General features: G+C 36.7%; 2 protein-coding genes across 3 annotated transcripts in view; both read left to right on the forward strand.

The window, feature by feature from the left end:
• The window catches only part of LOC127855270 (uncharacterized), a 224,944-nt gene extending 203,591 nt beyond the window's left edge, over positions 1-21,353 (forward strand). Inside the window, exon 4 of the transcript XR_008037434.1 lies at positions 20,776-21,353. The gene's annotated coding sequence lies outside the window, so the exon portion shown is untranslated. The remainder of the gene's footprint in view (positions 1-20,775) is intronic.
• LOC127855261 (histone-arginine methyltransferase CARMER-like) overlaps positions 1-24,529 on the forward strand; it is a 54,771-nt gene that overhangs the window by 24,268 nt on the left and 5,974 nt on the right. Inside the window, exons 9-12 of one of the 2 annotated variants that reach the window (XM_052390709.1) lie at positions 17,335-17,472; positions 18,339-18,511; positions 19,691-19,804; positions 23,461-23,589. In XM_052390709.1, the coding sequence (XP_052246669.1) occupies positions 17,335-17,472; positions 18,339-18,511; positions 19,691-19,804; positions 23,461-23,589 (554 nt within the window). The remainder of the gene's footprint in view (positions 1-17,334; positions 17,473-18,338; positions 18,512-19,690; positions 19,805-23,460; positions 23,590-24,529) is intronic. The other variant, XM_052390708.1, reaches the window with a different exon arrangement.

Raw genomic sequence — 24,529 nt, forward strand, 5'->3', positions numbered from 1 at the left:
CGGAGAATGTCGGCGGGCTGGCTGGCGGGCAGAACAAGCTTGTCGGGGCCATAACTTTGTCGTTCATTGTGAGATATTAAAATCATTTGGCACCTTTGTTTACCATCATTAGACAGTGTGTTGTGGGAAAGATCTACGTCGATATCTCCAAGGTCGAGGTCACACTTTGAGTTCAAAGGTTAAAAATGGCCATAAATGAGCTTGTCCGGGCCATAACTATGTCATTCATTGTAAGATTTTAAAATCATTTGGCATATTTCTTCACCATTTTTGGACGGTGTGTCGTGCAAAAGAATAATGTCAATATCTCCAAGGTCAAGGTCGCCACGAAAAAAATAGATTTATTTTGAAACGAGAGGGTAACAGTAACAATGAACATTTTGAGTTGGTCTCCCTTTATTATACTTTTTTTAGCTCGTCTATTTTTTGAAAAAAATAAATGAGCTATTGTCATCACCTTGGTGACGGCATCGGCGTCCGGTTAAGTTTTGTGTTTAGGTCCACTTTTTAACCAGGTTTTCCGAAGGAAAAAACTGGTCATTGTCCCCTACCGGTGAAACCGGAGGGGACTTATGGTTTGCACTCCGTCTGTCAGTCTGTCTTGTCTGTCAGTCTGTCACACTTTTCTGGATCCTGCGATAACTTTAAAAGTTCTTCATATTTTTATGCCCCCCTTCGAAGAAGAGGGGGTATATTGCTTTGCTCATGTCGGTCCGTCCACCAGGTGGTTGTCAGACGATAACTCAAGAACGCTTGGGCCTAGGATCATGAAACTTCATAGGTACATTGATCATGACTCGCAGATGACCCCTATTGATTTTGAGGTCACTAGGCCAAAGGTCAAGGTCACGGTGACCAGAAATAGTAAAATGGTTTTTAACCAGGTTTTCCGAAGGAAAAAACTGGTTATTAGATTGGCGAATGCGGGCGGGCTGGCTGGCTGGCGGGCTGGCTGGCGGGCTGGCGGAATAAGCTTGTCCGGGCCATAACTATGTCGTTCATTGTCAGATTTTAAAATCATTTGGCACATTTGTTCACCATCATTGGACGGTGTGTCGCGCGAAATAATTACGTCGATATCTCCAAGGTCAAGGTCACACTTTGAGTTCAAAGGTCAAAAATGGCCATAAATGAGCTTGTCCGAGCCATAACTATGTCGTTCATCGTCAGATTTTAAAATCATATGGCACATTTGTTCACCATCATTGGACGGTGTGTCGCGCGAAATAATTACCTCGATATCTCCAAGGTCAAGGTCACACTTTGAGTTCAAAGGTCAAAAATGGCCATAAATGAGCTTGTCCTGGCCATAACTATGTCATTCATTGTGAGATTTTAAAATCATTTGGCACATTTGTTCACCATCATGGGACGGTGTGTCCCACGAAAGAATCACGTCAATATCTCCAATGTCAAAGTAGCCACGACTAAAAATAGATTTAAAAAAAAAAAAAACTTACAAAGGGGGTTAATTTTTTTTGGTCATTTCAAAAGTTCAGTTTGAGTTTTCTCCCTTTATCAGATTTTTTTTTCACAATGAAAACCTGGTTTTGTGACAATTTTGTCCCTTGTTGAATGATAACTCAAGAACGCATACGCCTAGGATCATGAAACTTCATGGGTAGATTGATCATGACTTGCAGATGACCCCTATTGATTTTGAGGTCACTAGGTCAAAGGTCAAGGTCACGGTGACCCGAAATAGTAAAATGGTTTCCGGATGATAACTCAAGAACGCATACGCCTAGGATCATTAAACTTCATGGGTAGATTGATCATGACTCGCAGATGACCCCTATTGATTTTGAGGTCACTAGGCCAAAGGTCAAGGTCACGGTGACCAGAAATAGTAAAATGGTTTTCGGATGATGACTCAAGAACGCATACGCCTAGGATCATGAAACTTCATAGGTAGATTGATCATGACTTGCAGATGACCCCTATTGATTTTGAGGTCACAAGGTTAAAGGTCAAGGTCACGGTGACCCGAAATAGTAAAATGATTTTCGGATGATAACTCAAGAACGCTTTTGCCTAGGATCATGACACTTCATAGGTACATTGATCGTGACTCGCAGATGACCCCTATTGATTTTCAGGTCACTAGGTCAAAGGTCAAGGTCACAGTGACAAAAATCGTATTCACACAATGGCTGCCACTACAACGGACAGCCCATATGGGGGGCATGCATGTTTTACAAACAGCCCTTGTTTTCATGAAACTTGAATGGCAATATGGAGATGATGCGTGTCATTTCATTTTGTTCCTATGTCAAAAATTCTTGTTGCTATGGCAACAAATAAAAAAAATAAAAAAAAGATACTGACAATGGTGGAGTTTCACCGGTAGGGGACCATATTGCTTGGCAATCTCTTGTTAGATTGGCGAATGTCGGCGGGAATGCGTTCTGGCGGAATAAGCTTGTCTGGGCCATAACTTTGTCGTTCATTGTCAGATTTTAAAATCATTTGGCACATTTGTTCACCATCATTAGACGGTGTGTCGCACGAAAGAATTACGTCGATATCTCCAAGGTCAAGGTCATATTTTTAGTTTAAAGATAAAAATGGCCATAAATGAGCTTTTCCGGGCCATAACTTTGTCGTTCATTGCCAGATTTTAAAATCATTTGGCACATTTGTTCACCATCATTAGACGGTGTGTCGCACGAAAGAATTTATGTCTATATCTCCAAGGTCAAGGTCACAATTTGAGTTTGAAGGTCAAAAATGGCCATAAATGAGCTTGTCTGGGCCATATGTATGTCATTAATTGTGACATTTTTAAATTATTTAGCACATTTGTTCACCTTTATTGGACGGTGTGTCGCGCGAAAGAATTACGTCAATATCTCCAAGGTCAAGGTCGCCACAACTAAAAATAGATTTTGAAACAACTTTGTAACTATGAACAATCAGTAACAATGCACATTTTTAGCTCACCTGAGCACAACGTGCTCATGGTGAGCTATTGTGATCGCCTTTTGTCCGTCATGCGTTGTGCGTCGTGCGTCGTCAACATTTACCTTGTTAACACTCTAAAGGTCACATTTATTATCCAATCTTCATGAAACTTTGTCAGAACATGTGTCCCAATAATATCTTGGACAAGTTCGAAAATGGTTCCGGTTGGTTGAAAAACATGGCCGCCAGGGGGCGTGGCAGTTTTCCTGATATGGCTACAGTAAAACCTTGTTAACATTCTAGAAGTCACATTTTTAGTCCAATCTTCATGAAACTTTGTCAGAACATGTGTCCCAATAATATCTTGACTAGTTCGAAAATTGTTCCATTTGGTTGAAAAACATGGCCGCCAGGGGGCATGGCAGTTTTCCTTATATGGCTATAGTAAAACGTTGTTAACACTCTAGAAGTCACATTTTTAGTCCAATCTTCATGAAACTTGGTCAAAACATGTGTACCAATAATATCTTGGACAAGTTCGAAAATGGTTCCAGTTGAATGAAAAACATGGCCGCCATGGGGCGGGGCAGTTTTCCTTATATGGCTTTACCCAGGGGCCTCGCTAGTGGGCGAAGTGGGCGATTTGCTTGCCAAGGGAATATTTATTTTGATTAAATAATTCCATGAAGGCGACATAACTTCTCCACCTTTTAATTATTTGTTTGTGCCACACATTGACCATTAAAATCAATTTGATGTAGAGAATTGGACACAGGAGAATTCTCAGCCAGAAGTTGCCTCTTTTACAGGTCATGCAAAGTTGAACATTCAAATGCACAGTCGGGAGCCAGGGGTGGCGAAATCAAATGTCCGAGTTGCCCGAGTCGTACATTTGCTTGTCCGGGCAACTGATTTGTTTCAATTAAGTTGTCCGTGGACAACCAGTCGGGTTTAGAAATACAAAAAAATAGATTGTATTAAAGCCGTTATTAAGTTTTACAAAACCGGATGTTGACACCCGATAACATTGTCAGTGCTATTTGCGGAGCAATCAAGCTAAAATATGGGCACTCTCCTGCACAGTGGTCTCGCTTATTCTATAAGCATGATAAAAGACCAGGAGGCTAGCATGCCGCATTTTCAACATTCGGCCCGTCTGTTTAATAGGTAGTGTACAGACTGGTTTGCTCGTTCATTCCGTACCTAAATGTTGAACGTTCGTCTTAAATTTTAAAATGCATTATTAATACCAAAGGGGAGGTGTAAAACCCTGAAATGTCCGGAAAACCCAGAGTGTGTCACATCGCTCCTACCTAACTAAATTTCTAGACTCACAAACGTCGGGACGTTGGGACGTGAAAGCCGAAAGCCGAGTTGGATTACGTACAGTTCCGTTGATTGGGTGAAGTGTTCCGTTTGAATCAACTTCAATTTATATTTAAGTTGAACAAAGACGGTTAAATAGTCATTATGTATAAAAAACATATATATAATGTATAATTTGATTATTACATTTCCTGGCTTATTTCATCTGCAAAAATGAAAATTATGTATTGAAATACTGTTTTAAAACACCGCTGTGGTTTTAACCGAGTTGAATGGTAGAACTCACTACATACAATTACGACTGACTTATAACATCATGACGTATTTTCAGGTGAGCTTATGAAGCTATATTATACATTTTAAGCAAAATCACACTACTTCCTGAAGTACAACTTGCTCGCGTGTGCTTGATAAGTTTTCCAATTTTGTAATTCAAACCCGAAACTAAAAAAGACAGGAAGAAAGTTCATTCAAATTCAACTGACATGGATGTAAAGACCGGAATATTATGTTGAGATAAAACACCAAATAACACGTAAACAGGAAAAAATAGTTTTCCTGACAAAAAAAGAAATCTTGAACAATTGATCATATGATACGATACAATTGGACAGGAAGAAAATTCATTCAAATCCAACTGACATGGATGTAAAGACCGTAATATTATGTTGAGATAAAACACCAAATAACACGTAAACAGGAAAAAAATAGTTTTCCCTCACAAAGAAGATAACTTGAACAATTGATCATATGATACGACACAATTGGACCCGTTTGGCCAATCCGAAAGCAATTGCGTAAATATTGAGCGGAGATATTTGGTAAACAAAATAATTATGTCAGCAATATATTTCGGCGTTTTACACACAATATCCCGCTTATAAATCCGGTTGTGTATGCAAATATAAACACGTGTAATGTTTCAAGACACTTCATTTTTATACTTTGTTAATCAGTGCTTGCTAGTCTTCCTAATGCTTCATTTCTTATCAATGGCGTTGATACCATTATAAAATACTGTAGTACATGTTAACCATGTAACCAACAACCCAATACGTTATAACATAATACTACTGTTCTGAATGGTTTGATATAATGCAACCTTTGTGTCATAAACGCCTCATGATATTGTGAATAACCAGGATGACTGACCAAAAAGGTCAAAACATAAAATGCATTTGCAAAATGTGAACTCCGTTAGCCTAATGACAGGTTATCAAAAACTATGCTGGTTTTGCAAGTCTATTATTTTAATAAAATACTTTTAAATACTGTTGCTCAAAAAGATACAGGGCAGCGTATACATACAAGTAGTATTTAAAGACGAATGTGCTGTTCATGTATAACTTGGTTTGAATAAATATAAGATAATAAAAATGTCAAAACAAAAGCTAAATGGAAGAAGTTCAGGATTTATTTCGTTATTTCATTTAAAAACTTGTACTTTCGTAGTAATGGCAGTCAACACAGTATTGAAATTAACCTGGAGATATGGTATGTGTTTGTCTTGTGTTAAACTAATTTTATTTACAACTTATTTTATTTGTTGTTTTTAAACGTGTATTCAAAAACAAACCATGCAAAATACGAAATTTGATATTGATCAAGTGTTACATTAATAGTTGTAATTGTATAGGTTAATAACATTTAAATGATGTGTCAATATTATATTCATGTTATTATCGAAATATGCTATGACGTAACGTCAAAAAGTCCGTCAATCCAGAAAATTGCGCATGTGATGTACATGTTTTCTTAATAAAATTATATTTTTTTAACATAGCGTCATGATAATTATATCACACGAATCAGCTGAAAAATGCACATTTCACAATATATAATACAAAAAACAGAGATACCAACATTTAAGGAAAACCTATGTTTAAGTGATTATTAAAGCTATATTATTTTTTCCATATTAATTATAATGGTATCCTAGTAGAGAGGCCCTCTAAGGTTTGTAAAACATGCAACAATAATGTTTTACAATATCAAATAAGCACTCTTGTTAGCGTCCAAAGTTGGTAAAGTTTTATGATTTATAATGCCTAATTATGTTTTGCGTAAAATTCGGAAAAGATAAATATAATTATAAAAGCAATATTTTCTACCGACTTGAATTAAAATAATATCGTTTTTAAGGCAAATTTATGACGTTCCTTAAATATGCAAAAGTATTTTTTCAATATCAGATGTGCGCTGTAGGTTGGTATAAGTTGTTTGATTTCCCTACCAAATTATTACATTTTCTGTTTTAAAGGTACAGTTTTAAAGCTTAAAATTGTTTCCGGTCACCCGACCCTACGTTTTTTTTTCTTGTCGACCCTAAAATTTAGTTTGGAGCATTTAAAGTCGATTTTCGTGCAACACGCTTTTCTTTCGACATTATCACTTTACATGCATATAATAGGGATATAAGGCATCCGGATAAAAACCCTCCCGTCAATTTCATAGGGGCGGACATAAGCTCTCCCGTCTTTTATTCGGAAATTTAAATATCGCTTACCGTTAAACTGAAATAATGACCCTTGGATTATTTTTTCAATATACTCAGTATAAGAATAATTTCTTGTCAACGCATCTCCTCTTATTATTTCAATGGATTTTCATTTATACTCATGGACATTCTTCAGGGCGACATGCAGTTGTACGTCAATGACGGAAGTTATATATTGCCTTTTATTTAGGAAGTTCTGGCCCTTGAAATATTTGCCTCTATTAACCTCAATTGTACAGGAATCTGTCGGACTCTACCTAATTCCCCCATACAGAGGCTATATAATTATGTGTAAAGCTAATTCATGCTAACAATTCACTGTCGCAGTAAAACGGCTATGACCGTCAAAAACAGAATGTATATTAAAAATAAAGTTTTCATTTAGGAATGCATGTATGTTTCCTAATTAATAAAGAACACAATAATTTATATGTTGAATAAGGTTGAGAATGTAATTTTGATCGAGGCAATTTAAAAACCCGCTTGTAAGTGATAATGTTATTTTATTATATCATGAAAATATCCCTGTAAATGTTTGGCAAATATGATGATCTTCTAAACACATCTAGAATATCAGAACAATACTACGGAATTTGAAAAAAAACATGTTATTTTTTTAAAGATCGATTGTGTATATTTGTAAATACTTACCGTACATTCGCGGCCATAAGTCTACCTCGGCCATAAGTCGAGGGGTATAATGTGGCTAGAAAAACTTGGTTTTTTGCCTTGACTCTGCCATAAGTCGGGGGGTAAATTTCCTCAATATCTCGGACATGATTAAGTGAAGTTTTAGTCATGGTTCTGAGGGCTTTTGTACCGGCAGTTGACATTTTTTGGGATATTAATAATAAGAATATATTTTAAACGATACATTCAACGTTTCAATTACTAATTATCACGAAAAATATATATTTTATTGTTCAAAATCATAATAACATATCATTCATTATTTCGAACTTAATATATATTTCACAAATTAAAATTATTATCCCATTTAATGTAATAACTTTCAGCGTTTATATTATGAGCAGATGTTTTTGTATTCAAATGTTAGTGCTATTGATGTGAAAATTCTGTAAAATCTTGAACGCAGAAATTCATTATATGGTCAAAATAATTGTAACTTGCTCTCAAATAATCAACAACGCTTTTGCCATTATGCGTGAAACAAGTGAATTTACCAACACTCGCATCGCTCGCTATATTCGTAAATCACGAGATACCCGAGGAAAATTTTCTGCATTCTGGAAAAACGTCTTATCTAATAATACTTAGCAGATAATCGAAAGTAATTGTGTATTTAATATGTCCAATTACACTTTTTAATAATCCAGGTGAGTGCGTAATATTATTATAATCAAACAATGAATGAAATCTTCACTCAGATAAGATCTATTTATTTACGAAACGATTATGCATTAATTGTGGGACAGTTTTGTGAATAAATCAACGAAACCACACCTTCATCCAATCAAAAAATATACCATGTGAAGTTGAACAATAGCGATTGGTTAAAGGCGTATCCAACGATCGAGTAATTTTTTTGATTGGTCAGAAGTAGTTTGTAGCAGAACCGTTGTGCATATCATTAACGGATAACTATTTTAGGCGTAACGCAATAAAGACAAATGATTGAAAGGATGCCAACACTACACTTTACACTTTGATTTTAGTCAAAGGCCGAGAAGCGATAATTGGTGGCATAAAGACACCTGCACCTGTTGACAGTTTGTATTTACACGGATTAACTTTAAATGGGTACAAGTGTCAGCAGTCGATTTTCTATTGTTCTTAGCAGACAACGGACGATGTATCGATAGACAAATTGCTATGTATAATTTTCGCCACTTTACTGTATGTCACAAATGTTTAATATTTTCGTAGTTAGTTTTACATGTTTTTATTTGGACTTATTACGAAGATTAATGAATTCAAAAACCAATGTAAACATGAGTATTTTGTTATCGGCGGACATTTAAGTAAAAGACGAGTCGGCCTTACCGTAAACAGTCATCATTCCTCCGCTTCGGAGATTTATTACTTTAAAAAAAAAAACGGCACAGAAATATGTTTTTTTATTTTTATTTAGTACCTCATCCATAAGTCGAGTTGACTTTTAAAGTCAATTTTAGGAGCGTTTTTAGGTCGACTTATGGCCGCAAATTTACGGTACTTGTTAAGATTTTCAAATACCTTTTTTGAGTCCCCCAAACCGAAATTTTCATAAAGCACCACACTCGTGTCACTTATATTCAACGTTATGAATGCCCAAATAACGATCGTTTGGTCACGCTTTGGTCAAGATTTGTGCCCGCCATAACCCCACCAATTTCATGTAAAACTAAAGCGGTGGTATGCATGCGCGATACGGATCTTCATCCTGCTTTGTCTCCACGACATAAAATGTCACATTTTTACGAGACTGAAACTTATTTTTCTAAATTTCTCTTGTATATACGGAAAAGGGATATATTATCTTTTATTAACATCAAATCCTGTTCATTGTACATTAAACCATCATTACAGGTTGTTGTGTTCGTTATCGGTTCAAACGACATCGGCACAAAGACCCCGGTAATTGGGTAATGTTTTACACGTTATGTGCATGACGTAAATTACATTAGCTCAGGTTTCTTTAATCTTAATTGCTGTTTTCCACATGTTACATTTAAGGGACTTGTGATATCGTCGAAGACATATAAACTTACTTATCTTCATTTTTACTATCGGTTACAAGTACCATCTTGGAAGTATAGTATAGACTCAATAAATAATACAACTCCAAACAGAGGTGGCGCTAGAGATAATCGAACGTGATATGAAGCTCCGTGTTTTCATCAATAATAACGAAAAGAGGGCAATACTCCAGAAATAAGATCATGGGGGAAAATAGTCAAACCACCCGCTGTCTTTTCCTTATTGCTCTCACGACAACAAAAGCCATCATATATACTATTTACCCTCAACATTAGATATGAATCAAAATAATTCGTAGGCACTTATCAGGATCCTCTTTACAATGGTACCATTATAATTAATATCGAATTAATAAAACTGTTTCCTCTAAACCACTTTTACCTTTCCGGGTTTTCCATTAGGCATTTTTTGTGTGCGAAAAAAAAACTAAAAGTAGACGGACTTTGACTTCAATTTACAGACCGACACCGAACCTGCCATACAATATGTTTACATCGTTAGAAGCTTTGGAGGCTCTTTTTTCCAACGGTACCATTATAATTCATATCGGACGAATAATAATGCATTTATAACCATTTTTACCCTTTCCGGGTTTTACTTAAAAGAATTCCGGGTTTTCCGGACATTTCCGGGTTTTATACCTTCCCATACCAAATGTTGGCTAAATTCTAGCATCATTTTTCTCATGTAATTTCATACAAATTCGAGCATTGCCGGATAGTAACGTTGCATATGGAAATGGCTGTCATTAAAATTCAGAAGTGTTTGTCGGATTACACATTTACTTATGCTCATTTGAGAATAAAACAAAACGTTTACAGTTGTGTGCAATTAATTCAACGAGTTTGTGTTAAAACGCTAAACGTGATGAAAAAATGTTTTGACAATATTACGCATGAAATGCACAATTTCCACGAGGATTACACCGTTGCTATCATCAGTTTTCTAAGAAACTGGCCACTATTTTATCTGATTAGAATGGTACATGTGTAGGTATAACAATAAATGCGTTTATAATTTATATAAACATTAAGTTTAACGGACAAGTGTAGTTCAGCAACGGACACGTTAAATTTCCTAAATTGTTGTCCGTGGACAAGTATAGTTTTTATACGCCCGTCTATGACGGGACGTATTATGGTATACCCCGCGTCCGTCTGTCCGTCCGTCTGTCCGTCCGTCTGTCCGTCCGTCTGTCCGTCCGTCTGTCCGTCCGTCCGTCCGTCCGTCTGTTAATGTCGTACGCTACGTCAAATATCCTTTGACAGATTTTCTTCAAATTTTAACACAATCTTAATATTGATAAACCCTGATCCCCTTTCGTTTTTGACGGAATTCTGAATTGTCGTTCCAGAGTTATGGGACTTTGTTCGTCAAAATTTCGTGATTTCATTGAATGTCCTACTGTAGCTCAAATATCCTTCGATGGATTTTTTTCAAATTTCAACACAATCTTAATATTGATAAACCCTGATCCCCTTTCGTTTTTGACGGAATTCTGAATTGTCGTTCCAGAGTTATGGGACTTTGTTCGTCAAAATTTCGTGATTTCATTGAATGTCCTACCGTAGCTCAAATATCCTTCGATGGATTTTTTTCAAATTTTAACACAATCTTAATATTCATAAACCCTGATCCCCTTTCATTTTTGACGGAATTCTGAATTGTCGTTCCAGAGTTATGCGACTTTGTTCGTCAAAATTTCGTGATTTCATTAAATAAACTGAAGTAAAAAAATGATTCAAAGGGTTATTTATTACCTTACTACTTCATTGGCGAACGACGGGCGTATCATGCGCTCATGGCGCAGCAGTTTATTTGAGATTTCGCCACCCCTGGGAGCTATTAGAGTTCTTAAAATTGTTCATAGGTGAAGCCTTGATTAATTGCCTTGTGCTGGCTACCAATAACTATACTTCAGCAAAGTTAAATGGCCCATTAAAACAATACAAAGGAATGATCAAATGGGAAGAGTTAACCTAGCACTGGCAATAAATATAGGGCTCATTTACGGGTAAGATTTGGAAGCTGTGCTGTAAAATGAGATTTTAAATTAATTTTTATTTTAAAAAATTGTAGCACAATATAAATTTGATTTAATCTTGATTTTCTTAAAATTTACCAGGAAGTAAGAAGATTATGAATATTACTGGTTTTGTTAAAATTGAAGTTTTATTTGATACACCTGTACAGGAAAAAAAAAAGTACCAGAATAATTTACAATCAATTACAAATAAGAAAATGTAGGTTTTATGCACTTGACATCTCTTATTATAAATGAAATGCAGCCTTTTGAATTCCATCACCCATTTCAGCCTCTATTATTGAAATAGCTTATCAGTCATCACATAAATAGCATGTTAAGTGTTAAATATATAACTTAAACTCAGTTAAATACATCAATAACAAAAATGAACACTTAAGTGAGTGTGTGTTTGTATTTGTAAATGTTGTCCCAAAAATGTGAAATAAGAGTTGTTTCTGATTAATGATAATTGGCAGGGTTTAATGAGGGGTATAAGACAATTAAAGAGTTGATTGAAAGCTGAACGGAAATACTTCTTTAATTTGCCGCAAAATACAATCATGTAAAATGAAGACCTGTGACGCAACTGTACAGAAGTGACATCTACGGAAATTTTGAGCTAAGCTTGACCCCTGGATGCAAAAGTACCATTTCTCCCCGAAAGAATGCCACTTCTCCCTATTTTGGCCTTTGGGAGAAGTGACTTCTCCCTAAATTTTGAACCTAGCTAGACCCCTGTTTACTGTATGGTAAAACCTTGACAACACTCTAGAAGTCACATTTGTGGTCCAATGCTCATGAAACTTGGTCAGAATATTTGAACTAATAATATCTGGACTAAGTTAAAAAATGGTTGAGATCCGTTAAAAAAAATTGCCGCAAGGGGGCGTGGCATTTTTCCTTAAATGGCTATTTACTACAAAACCTTGTTAACACTAGAAGTCACATTTATTATCCAATCTTTATGAAACTTGATCAGAACATTTGTTCTTACAATAGCTCGAGTGAGTTTGAAAATGGTTATGGTTCATTGAAAAACATGGCCGCCAGGGGGGGGGGGGGACAGTTGTCCTTATATGGCTTTAGTGAAAACTTTTTGACACTATATTAGCAACATTTATTGGCCAATCTTCATGAAACTTGGTCAGAACATTTGTCCCAATGAAATTTTGCCAGAGATTGAAGCTGGGTCATATGAACTCAAAAACAAGGTCACAAGGTCAAATATAAAAAAAACATGTTAAAAGTGACTTTTTTGGTCCAAAATAATCTTCATGAATCAGCTTGCATTTTTTTCAGAATAATCTAGTTCCTTTGGCTTTCAGGTGAGCGCCTTAGGGCCTGATGGCCCTCTTGTTATTTTGAGTTGTCTCTCTTTATCAGACTTTTTATACTCCCGGTAGGGTGGCATATAGCAGTTGAACTGTCCTTCAGTATGTCAGTCTGCCCGTCCGTCCGGAAAAAAAACTTTAACGTTGGCCATAACTTTTGCATTATTGAAGATAGAAACTTGATATTTGGCATGCATGTGTATCTCATGAAGCTGCACATTTTGAGTGGTGGAAGTTCAAGGTCAAGGTTATCCTTCAAGGTCAAAGGTCACAAAAAATAAATATATAATAATTTCAAAGCGGTGCTCTCATGAAGCTGCACATTTTGAGTGGTGGAACTTCAAGGTCATCTTTCAAGGTCAAAGGTCAAAACAAAATTTTTATTTATTTTATTATTTCAAAGTGGCACAATAGGGGGCATTGTGTTGCTGACGAACACATCTTTTTTTTTTTCTAATTGAAATCAAGGTCAATTTTACACAAAGGGGTTAACAATACACATTTTGAATTGTCTCCCTTTATCAGACTTTTTTCAACTGGAAAACCTGGTTTTGTGACAATTTTGTCCCTTGTCTCATAAAGTATCAAAGCTATTGCATTCAAACTTGGTACACTTACTTACTATCATGAGGGGACTAGGCAGGCAAAGTTATGTAACTCTGACTGGCATTTTGACAGAATTATGTGCCCTTTTTATACTAAGAAAATTGAAAATTTGGTTAAGTTTTGTGTTTAGGTCCACTTTATTCCTAAAGTATCAAAGCTATTGCTTTCATACTTGCAAAACTTATTAACTATCATAAGGGGACTGTGCAGGCAAAGTTATGTAACTCTGACTGGCATTTGGACGGAATTATGGGCCCTTTATACTTAGAAATTTGAAAATTTGGTTAAGTTTTGTGTTTTGGTCCACTTTACCCCTAAAGTATCATAGATATTGCTTTCATATTTGGAACACTCGCAAACTATCATAAGGGTACAGTAAAAGGACAAGTTGCATAACTCTGGTTGTCATTTTGACGGAATTATGGCCCTTTTTTGACTTAGTAACATTGAATATATGGTTAAATTTTGTGTTTACATCCACTTTACTTCTAAAGTATCAAGGCTATTGCTTTCAAACTTCAAATACTTTCATACTATAATGAGGGTACTGTACCTGGCAAGTTGAATTTGACCTTGACCTTTGAATGACCTTGACCCCCCCAAAAAAGTAATTTTTCATTTTTTTTATATTTTTGAAAGAACGTCTTATGAATGACCACACCCTCATACTATACCCCCCCCCCCCCCCCGAAAAGTTTTTTTGAAACATGGTTGAAAAACATGTGACAATTTTGTCCCTTGTTTTTATATAAACCAATATTCACAGTGATAGGGCAAATACCACAACTTTTCCGCTCACCGTCGAAATTTTATACTTCTGACAAGAGCACCGTATCCTTCTGTCAAAAACATGTCCGCAAACTTTTTGGCGAGTCCAGAAATGAAAGAAAAAAAAACGAGAAAGGAAGGTAAGTTGGTAATAAAAAGATATTCCATCGAACGAAGTATATACTAAACATCTAATTGCCGTTTACCGCATCAAAATTGAGTCGCTATGAACTTCTAAATAATGAAAACAATTTGAGTATGTCTTGAAAGAAGTTAATTTCATGACGCGAAAAATCGTATTTTTGCAGATTTTAAACAATTTAAATGAAATATTTTTTTGTTAAATGGTATTTTATGGTAGAAGAATCAAGTTACAACACATAAAGGCATGCTTTATTGAATATAACTGTGATTTTTACATTTACACGTGTTTGCAAGTATGCACCGCTCAACACTGACAGTATAAAAATATGAACACCGCTCAACAATGTCCATAAAAGCACCGCATCTTTATGATTTTTTGGCACCGCTTTATTTTGATATTTTTTCTTTCAGAAGGAAGAGACGTTCAAATTTATGTTTGAACAAACCAAAAAATAAGAAAATGAGACTTTTTCCTCCGGGTGCTGAATTTTACAATGTACTTTGAAAATATTTGGTTTTCAATTGTTTCTTTAATACTTGACGGAAATAACTACCGGTATATACGGTTCGAACCCTTTACATCTCGTTATTACCCCTTTGTTTCTGATATAAGAAGTCAAGACCATCTTTGGTATATATCATTGGTTTTCGCCAAATTCAGAATTCAGTAAATTTAACCACTGCAATATCACTTTGTACACTCAATACATAACTAAATTTATTATTTCCTTCGGTTAGTTTTACACCAACATTTACTTATACCTTTCCATAATCGTAGCTGGACATCTTTTCTTACTGATTATGAATCTGAAATCAATTAATAAAAATTATCAATAATGATTGTATTTTACCACAACAATATAGATAAATTGAAACATGAGACTTAAGCACGTGTCCTCAATGTACTGGAAAGCAAGACAATCGATCCCGGTGAACCTTTTTTGGTGCAAGCATGCCATCATTTTCAAGATCATTTCTGGGACATGTAACTTTTATAAATGGAAGATTATCGTAAATAAATTCAGTTCACGACGGCTCGTTCTAGCTTATCATTTAAAACCATGTGCAGAAGTTAGCGGTGCCACGAATTTCAGTGACACGGAATATAAATACCGTGTTTATAATCAGTGTTGCGCGGTGCATCAATATTTATGTAAGTGATGCATGTTTTCACAAAAAAATTAGGCCTTTAACAGATATTGAAACAAACTGGTTCGTATGGCATGTTCTTTGTATATATACAATGATTTTAGTCTGTCACATCAGGTCTGACACATCGACAATCATCTGATTATTACATTTTTCTCACAAGTACGCATGGTGTCGAGCGCGACACAACTTTTTGTAAACACTATTTCAAAGTCATGCTAAATATTTCACGACTGGTAAACTTTTAAATAGACGACAATTGGTTCAGAAATTCGATGGAGTGTTTCGCAAGTGGCAATCATTTTGCAGTGTCTTATAATAAAACATTTTGTCACGCACTTACCTGATATTGCTTCGTCCGCCATGTTTCTTTTCGTCAGAAGGATACGGTGCTCTTGTCAGAAGTATAAAATTTTGACGGTGAGATGTGGTAATCGCCTTATCGTGATATTGCTTTAGAAATATATGTATTTATTATATGAACTTATTTAAAATTTAAGATATGGCAGTTCTAGTTAAGGTTTTCTTACTCAGAGGGGTTTTATTAATCATACCCTGTTTGATGTTTAAGCTGTAATTGTCTTCTGTGACATTCAATTCTAAACAGTTTTTTTCCATTTTTGAAAATGTACTTGCATTAAGGAACTCATATGTTAACCAAGGCATCTCATTTTACCCATGACTTGTATGATTGATATAGCCATTTAAAATCTTTCTTTATAAAAAGAATACTTTGGAGAGTTCTTGCATTAAATGATTAACGATCAAAATCATTACATGTCCAGTTTCAACAGTCCAAGTAGAGATTGTATTTAAATATGCATCCATAAACATGTGCAGCTATGTCGCTTAATTAGAAAGACCCTGATAAGCCAACAAACAGTATTAGCCCATTTATGCCTAGCGTCTAGAAAAAAGGCATCATGCGGCGTCTCATCAGGGTCTACGCTATTTGCTTAAAGGAATTTATGTACGAAATATTCTAAATATAGAAATAAATATACAAGACATCCCTAATTTTGGAAATAAATTGATCCAATTTTGAAGGATGTGAAAGTCCACTGGGCACAAAAATATGCCCTTTACAGTCTCCGCCAAACATGGTCGGACCGACGGACATGTCGTGTAAAATTTTGTAAGGTCCGGCCTGTCGGTCTAATTTACAGGACCGATTGTCCGGTAAAAAAAAGAACGAAATTGTTGATTATTTATGTTTTTACGGTTCTGAAAGTTTTCCGCGGTATAAAAATAGCGATCGCGTCTTTCCGTTCCAACGCTCTACTCTACGGAATTTTGCGATGCACCTGATTGGTACATTTTTTGCGTCGTTACCATATGACGAATGCTCGTCAGGACGGCCTAGTCGCTGATTAAGATAATTATAAATCTGATTATTAAATGATACAAATATCAATTTGTATGGACGTAATCGAGATAGATATTAATAATTGTGATCATCTTCATTCGCAATGTCATGATCTTGACTGTCAATGTCCCTGCGTGAAAAAGGCTGGTGATCAATTATCTAGGCTGTCGTCGGTTTAGGCCGTATTGACCAGATTCCTCTCTGACAAGCGCACTGAGACTTAGCAACAAGAATCAATTAACGACAATGGATTATTAACTCTTAAAAATCGCCATAAATTCGTTTCTCTTGTTTTGTGAAGACAGCATGAAAATATTATGTTTCAATGAACCATGTGGGGGTATACGTCTCGTCTTTTCGTGTTATTTTAGTAATATATTTATGTTGTTGGCAGGTCCTGTAAATAAAGAGGAGGTCCTGTATTTTTTCCCAGTTAACAGGACCTACTGTCCTGTAAAAATTTGACTAGTTTTGCGGAGACTGCCTTTATGCTATATGAACTGTGCTCCATTTGCAGCACCCACGTGTGGCTGTCCACCAGTCCCACAGAGACGCTGACCCACTGGTACCAGGTGCGGTGTCTCCTCCAGACCCCTGTACTCGTCAAGGAGGGTCAGGTGCTCTCTGGCAAGGTGCTTCTCAGGTGTAACAAGAGGTGAGACACACATGTGCCTTGTTCTGGGGAAACAGGGCTTAATGAAATCGGGTAAAGCACAGGCTAAGCAGGGGCAACACTTTCCGCTTTTATGGAATTTTTTGTTTAAAGGAAGTCTCCTCTACACAAAAATCCAGTCGAGGCAGAAAGTGTCGTCCCTAATTAGCGTTGCGGACTGCACAGGGTAATTCGGGACAACATTTTATGCACATAATTGACATTCATCTTATTCTGAAGCCCAGTTTACAATACTAATATAGTAGCTGAAATGATAGTTATAAAGTAAGGCCATGGTTCTTGCAATAGAATGGCCTGTTATACTACATCATTTACTCTGATATTTTCAAATCATGTGGTTTCCCTGAGACTTGTCTTAGCAACAGATTTTTCAATCTCTAATAATTACCCTAAAAGTGTGTGTTTTCCTGATGTAAACATAGTTATTATGGTGTTGTCGAAATAACTAATTGCCACTTAAATAAAATTCAGAATGTGCTTAGTGTGTCTAAAATGTTTGATTTCAAATGTTCATATTGACATAGAATGATGCCAGTATTAGCAAGAAATTTGCTTAAACATGTGGGAGTACTACATTAAGCAAAGCTTATTTGCCTAATATGTGGGAGTACTACGTTAAGCAAGGCTTATTTGCTTACATATGTGGATGTACTACATTAAGCAAAGCTTATTTGCTTAAACATATGGGAATAACAACGTTAAGCAAAGCATATTTGCTTAGACATGTGGAAGTACTACGTTAAGCAAAGCTTATTTGCTGCAAAGTGGTGTTGATCTGTTAAAAAGATAATCCTGCATTCATCATTGTATAGTGTGAAACTATAAACATGTGTATGTCATGTTTGCAGACAAAGTTACGATGTAGACATAGAGTTGAACATTCCTGGGACCAGCAGTGTCTCGCAGAACAGTTTAGATCTTAAGAATCCATTTTTCCGCTACACCGGCCAGGCCCCGGCCACCCAACCAGGCACCCAGACTCAGTCACCAAGTGACACGTACTGGAACTCGCTTATGACAGGTAGGCACTCTCAACTCTTATGACAGGTAGGCACTCTCAACTCTTATGACAGGTAGGCACTCTCAACTCTTATGACAGGTAGGCACTCTCAACTCTTAATGACAGGTAGGCACTCTCAACTCTTAATGACACGTAGGCACTCTCAACTCTTAATGACAGGTAGGCACTCTCAACTCTTAATGACAGGTAGGCACTCTCAACTCTTAATGACAGGTAGGCACTCTCAACTCTTAATTATGAAAACTGTCAAGCTGGTTATGCCCCCCCCCCCCTCGAAGAAGAGGGGATATATTGTTTTGCTCATGTCGGTCCGTCGTCAGTCCACCGAATGGTTTCCGGATGATAACTCAAGAACGCTTACCCCTAGGATCATGAAACTTCATAGGTACATTGATCATGACCAGCAGATGACCCCTATTGATTTTCAGGTCACTAGGTCAAAGGTCAAGGTCACGGTGACTAGAACCAGTAAAATGGTTTCCGGATGATAACTCTAGAACGCTTACGCCTAGGATCATGAAACTTCATAGGTACATTGATCATGACTCGCAGATGACCCCTATTGATTTTCAGGTCAAAGGTCAAGGTCACGGTGACTCGAACCAGTAAAATGGTTTCTGAATGATAACTCAAGAACGCTTACGCCTAGGATAATGAAACTTCATAGGTACATTGATCATGACTCGCAGATGACCCCTATTGATTTTCAGGTCACTAGATCAAAGGTCAAGGTCACGGTGACTTGACTAAGTAAAATGGTTTCCGGATGATAACTCAAGAAAGCTTATCCCTAGGATCATGAAACTTCATAGGTACATTGATCATGACTGGCAGGTAATCCCTACTGATTTTCAGGTCACTAGGTCAAAGGTCAAGGTCACAGTGACAAAAAACGTATTCACACAATGGCTGCCACTACAACTGACAGCCCATATGGGGGGCATGCATGTTTTACAAACAGCCCTTGTTATATTTTAATAACATGGCTCCTTTTATTTCAAAATAAATTGGCAAAGTTTTAATGTTTTAAAAATGATCAGGAAAACAAACTTTCTGTTGAAATTCTTTAAATATTAACAACATAGAAAATATTTAAGTTCAAATGTTTGTAATATATATTCATCCTCAAAAATGCATGTTCCTTTTGCATTTGACAAAGCTGGATTTTCATGTGTATAGGTCAGACGAACATGTACACAACAGGGCCCCTTCTCAATGGGGGCCTAGGGGACTCGAACTCTCTACAGCACCTCACTGGCCAGGCTCAAATGCAGTCCAACTACATACAGATTTGTTAGTATCCAGTACTTAGACTATGTTGTCTCTGTATAATGATCAAGCAATTTGTTTACTCACCTGAGGAAAACGTGCTTATTTTGAACTTTTGTGATCACATTTTGTACTTGTCCCGTGTTTGTTAAAGCTGAGACAATTTTTATGTTAGACAGGGACTGTTTTGGGAACACAAGAAATTTTAATTGTATGATCATCAAACTTGGTGACAATATTTATGGACATATCTTGATCAAGTTTGATATTCAACCAGATTGCCTGAAGCTCTTCTGAATTACCTGTATTGCCCTTGAATTTTCAGTGCAATGTTCCATGTTGTATACATACAAGTTATCAATACATCTTCACTAATCAATGTTACCCTTGAACAGGCTTATTAGCTCGGCTGTTTTCGGAGAAAACCCGAGGTATTGTCATAGCCAGCTCGTCGTGTCCGTCGTCGTCTGTGTCGTGCTAAAACCTTTACATTTTGTCAAGGTTTTGAACCTTGGCTCTAAAATCAAAGTGCTTCAACCTACAACTTTGAAACTTCATATGTAGCTGCACCTTGATGAGTTATACATGCCACACCCATATTTAGGTCACTAGGTCAAAGGTCAAGGTCACTCTGACCTCTAAAAAAAAATAAAAAATGACAAGCTTTCATTGATTCAAAACTGCACCTGCAGCTTAGGCGTGGAACCCGTTATGCGGTGCTCTTGTTTTTAGCTCATCTATTTTTGAAAAAAAATTATAAGCTATTGTAATCACCTTGGCGTCGGCGTTGGCGTCCGGTTAAGTTTTGCATTTAGGTCCACTTTTCTCAGAAAGTATCAATGCTATTGCATTCAAACTTGGTACACTTACATGTACTTACTATCATGAGGGGACTGGGCAGGCAAAGTTAGATAACTCTGGCGTGCATTTTGACAGAATTATGTGCCCTTTTTATACTTAGAAAATAGAAAATTTTAGTTAAGTTTTGTGTTTAGGTCCATTTTATTCCTTAAGTATCAAAGTTATTGCTTTCATACTTGCAACACTTACTAACTATCATAAGGGGACTGTGCAGGCAAAGTTATGTAACTCTGACTGGCATTTTGACAGAATTATGTGCCCTTTTTATACTAAGAAAATTGAAAATTTGGTTAAGTTTTGTGTTTAGGTCCACTTTATTCCTAAAGTATCAAAGCTATTGCTTTCATACTTGCAAAACTTATTAACTATCATAAGGGGACTGTGCAGGCAAAGTTATGTAACTCTGACTGGCATTTGGACGGAATTATGGGCCCTTTATACTTAGAAATGTGAAAATTTGGTTAAGTTTTGTGTTTTGGTCCACTTTACCCCTAAAGTATCATAGATATTGCTTTCATACTTGGAACACTCGCAAACTATCATAAGGGTACAGTAAAAGGACAAGTTTCATAACTCTGGTTGTCATTTTTACGGAATTATGGCCCTTTTTTGACTTAGTAACTTTGAATATATGGTTAAATTTTGTGTTTCGATCCACTTTACTTCTAAAGTATCAAGACTGTTGCTTTCAAACTTCAAATACTTTCATGCTATCATGAGGTATCTGTACCTGGCAAGTTGAATTTTACATTGACCTATGAATGACCTTGACTCTCAAGGTCAAATTATTAAATTTTGCTAAAATTGCCATAACTTCTTTATTTATGAATAGATTTGCTTGATACTTTGACAAAACTACTCTTACCTGACATACCACAATAGACTCCACTCCACCCCCCCCCCCCGTTTCCTCCCCCCCCCCGTAATTTTTTTTTTTAAGATCATCTCACAAATGACCACCACACCCTCACACTTTACCCCCCCACCCCACCCCACCCCACCCCACCCCCCCCCTCCCCCAATTTTTTTTTTAAACGGTTAAAAAACACGAATATTTATTTTTATTATTTTATTTTTGAAATACCGTCCAACCATCGCACCCAAGAATCCACTCCTTCCACCCCCCCCCTCCCACCCCCGAATTTGTATGCCCCCCTTCGAAAAAGAGGGGGTATATTGCTTTGCACATGTCGGTCAGTCGGTCGGTCCACCAGGTGGTTTCTGGATGATAACTCAAGAATGCTTGGGCCTAGGATCATGAAACTTCATAGGTAGATTGATCATGACTCGCAGATAACCCCTATTGATTTTTAGGTCAAAGGTCAAGGTCACGATGACCCAAAATAGGAAAATGATACCGGATGATAACTCAAGAACGCATACGCCTAGGATCATTTTGAGGTCACTAGGTCAAAGGTCAAGGTCACGGTGACCCGAAATAGGAAAATGGTTTCCGGATGATAACTCAAGAGCGCATACGCCTAGGATCATGAAACTTCATAGGTAGATTGATCATGACTCGCAGATGACCCCTATTGATTTTGAGGTCACTAGGTCAAAGGTCAAGGTCACGGTGACATGAAATAGTAAAATGGTTTCCGGATGATAACTCTAGAACACATATGCCTAGGATCATGAAACTTCATCGTTAGATAGATCATGACTCGCAGATGACCCCTATTGATTTTTAGGTCACTAGGTCAAAGTCACGGTGACCCGAAATAGTAAAATGGTTTCCGGATGATAACTCAAGAACGCATATGCCTAGGATCATGAAACTTCATAGGTAGATTGATCATGACTCGCAGATGACCATTATTGATTTTGAGGTCACTAGGTCAAAGGTCAAGGTCACGGTGACCCGAAATAGTAAAATGGTTTCCGGATGATAACTCAAGAACGCATACGCCTTGGATCATGAAACTCCATCGTTAGATAGATCATGACTCGCAGTTGACCCCTATCTATTTTGAGGTCACTAGGTCAAAGGTCAAGGTCACGGTGACCTGAAATAGTAAAATGGTTTTTGGATGATAACTCAAGAAAGCATACGCCTAGGATCATGAAACTTCATAGGTAGATTGATCATGACTCGCAGATGACCCCTATTGATTTTGAGGTCATTAGGTCAAAGGTCAAGGTCACATTGACCCGAAATATTAAAATGGTTTTCGGATTATAACTCAAGAAGGCTTATGCCTAGGATCATGAAACTTCATGGTTAGATTGATCATGACTCGCAGATGACCCCTATTGATTTTGGGGTCACTAGGTCAAAGTTGAAGGTCACAGTGACAAAAAACGTATTCACACAATGGCTGCCACAACAACGGACAGCCCATATGGGGGGCATGCATGTTTTACAAACAGCCCTTGTTTTGTTTTTTTTGCATTTTTTTTCCGCATTTTTGGAAGTGTAATGTAATAAATGTCCACACCCCCACACTATACACCCCTCTTCACTCTACCCCTCCCTCCTTTGTGATTTAAATTGAGTGTCCCTTCACCTTTAAAAAGAAAATAGATGAGCGGTCTGCACCCGCAAGGCGGTGCTCTTGTTTTACAAGTTGGCACTCATGTTAATAACTAGGAACAGTTGTGTAGCCAGTTTAAATCCATGAATGTTTTATTTGATAGTTTAAACAATTCTTTCACTTCTGTACAGTAAGAATGGAGAGCCATGTATCTGATATTTAAATTTTAGGCAGGTACACACATTTGACTTTCAAAACAAACACAATTATTATGGTATGCACATATTGTTGGATGCTCTCAATATTCCTCTAAATAGTCACAATTTTTTTGACGGTCTTTCACAGCCGGTGCTCCCATCAACCCTGGAAGCATTCCAAGTGTACTTAACCTCGCTGTGAACAGCTCCTCCAACCGCACATCTGTCGGCGGTGGAATCAGTCCCATCAACTTCATCAGCTCACAACCTCAGGTTTGTACGTGCATTTATTCATCAATTTGCTGATTTTCACCTTAAGTCTGCAGTCACTGAGATAGAAATAATGCAAGCCCATTTAACCTTGATGATAAGATATGGGCCAATTCAGAAATAATGCAAGCCCATTTAACCTTGATGATAAGATAGGGGCATATTCAGTTTAATGGGACTTAGCAAGCTTTAAATGATACTTATCTTGGATTGTATTTGAAGCTTTTTGTGTGAAGTTCATTGTCAAGGGATCTTAAATTAAAAAACAATAAATGCTCAATAACTTTTATTGGAATGAGATCATTCAGTGACATTATGTAGCTTACTTGAGACTAAGCTTGAGATAGCATGTGAAGAAAGTCTGAACAAGGTCAAGGCTACTTTTACCATAAACAAAGTTGTCTGGTGAATAACTTAAGTATAGCGTGTTGAATTTGTGGTATTTGTTTATTATTTTTGTTTGTATGCAGACCTAGCATGGAATTAGATTTGGGACCAATTAGGTTATGGTCAAAGTCAAATTTACTTAAAAGAGGAACAACGTTTTCTGCTAAAAAACTTTAATTTGGACGGAGGTATTGCAGATACCTTCAATGGGTATCAGGCTTATTTTGTTTCTTAAAAAAAAAAAGTTATTAGCAATTTTTTCTTGGATTTCCGTGGTGGTGATTGTTTACATTTCTTAAGTCTCATTATTCTGAATTGTCAATTTAAATGTCAGTACTGTAACACCTAAAAATAATGTCTTGTATGCTGATAAACTTATACCAGCAGAAAATTTAGTAGATATATTATCAAATAAAATATTCTGTTGATAACTACTTGAGTTTGGATGGACTTATTGTTTTATAATTTGTGGGGATATCGTAGTGTAAGAAGTTTTGATGAAAGTGAAGGTTGAAAGTTTGTGTGTAACTTACTTGCAGAATTAGCTTGGCATTGGACAA

The sequence above is a fragment of the Dreissena polymorpha genome, chromosome 13 (genome assembly GCF_020536995.1).
Source record: "Dreissena polymorpha isolate Duluth1 chromosome 13, UMN_Dpol_1.0, whole genome shotgun sequence".
Classification (NCBI taxonomy): Eukaryota; Metazoa; Mollusca; class Bivalvia; order Myida; family Dreissenidae; genus Dreissena; species Dreissena polymorpha.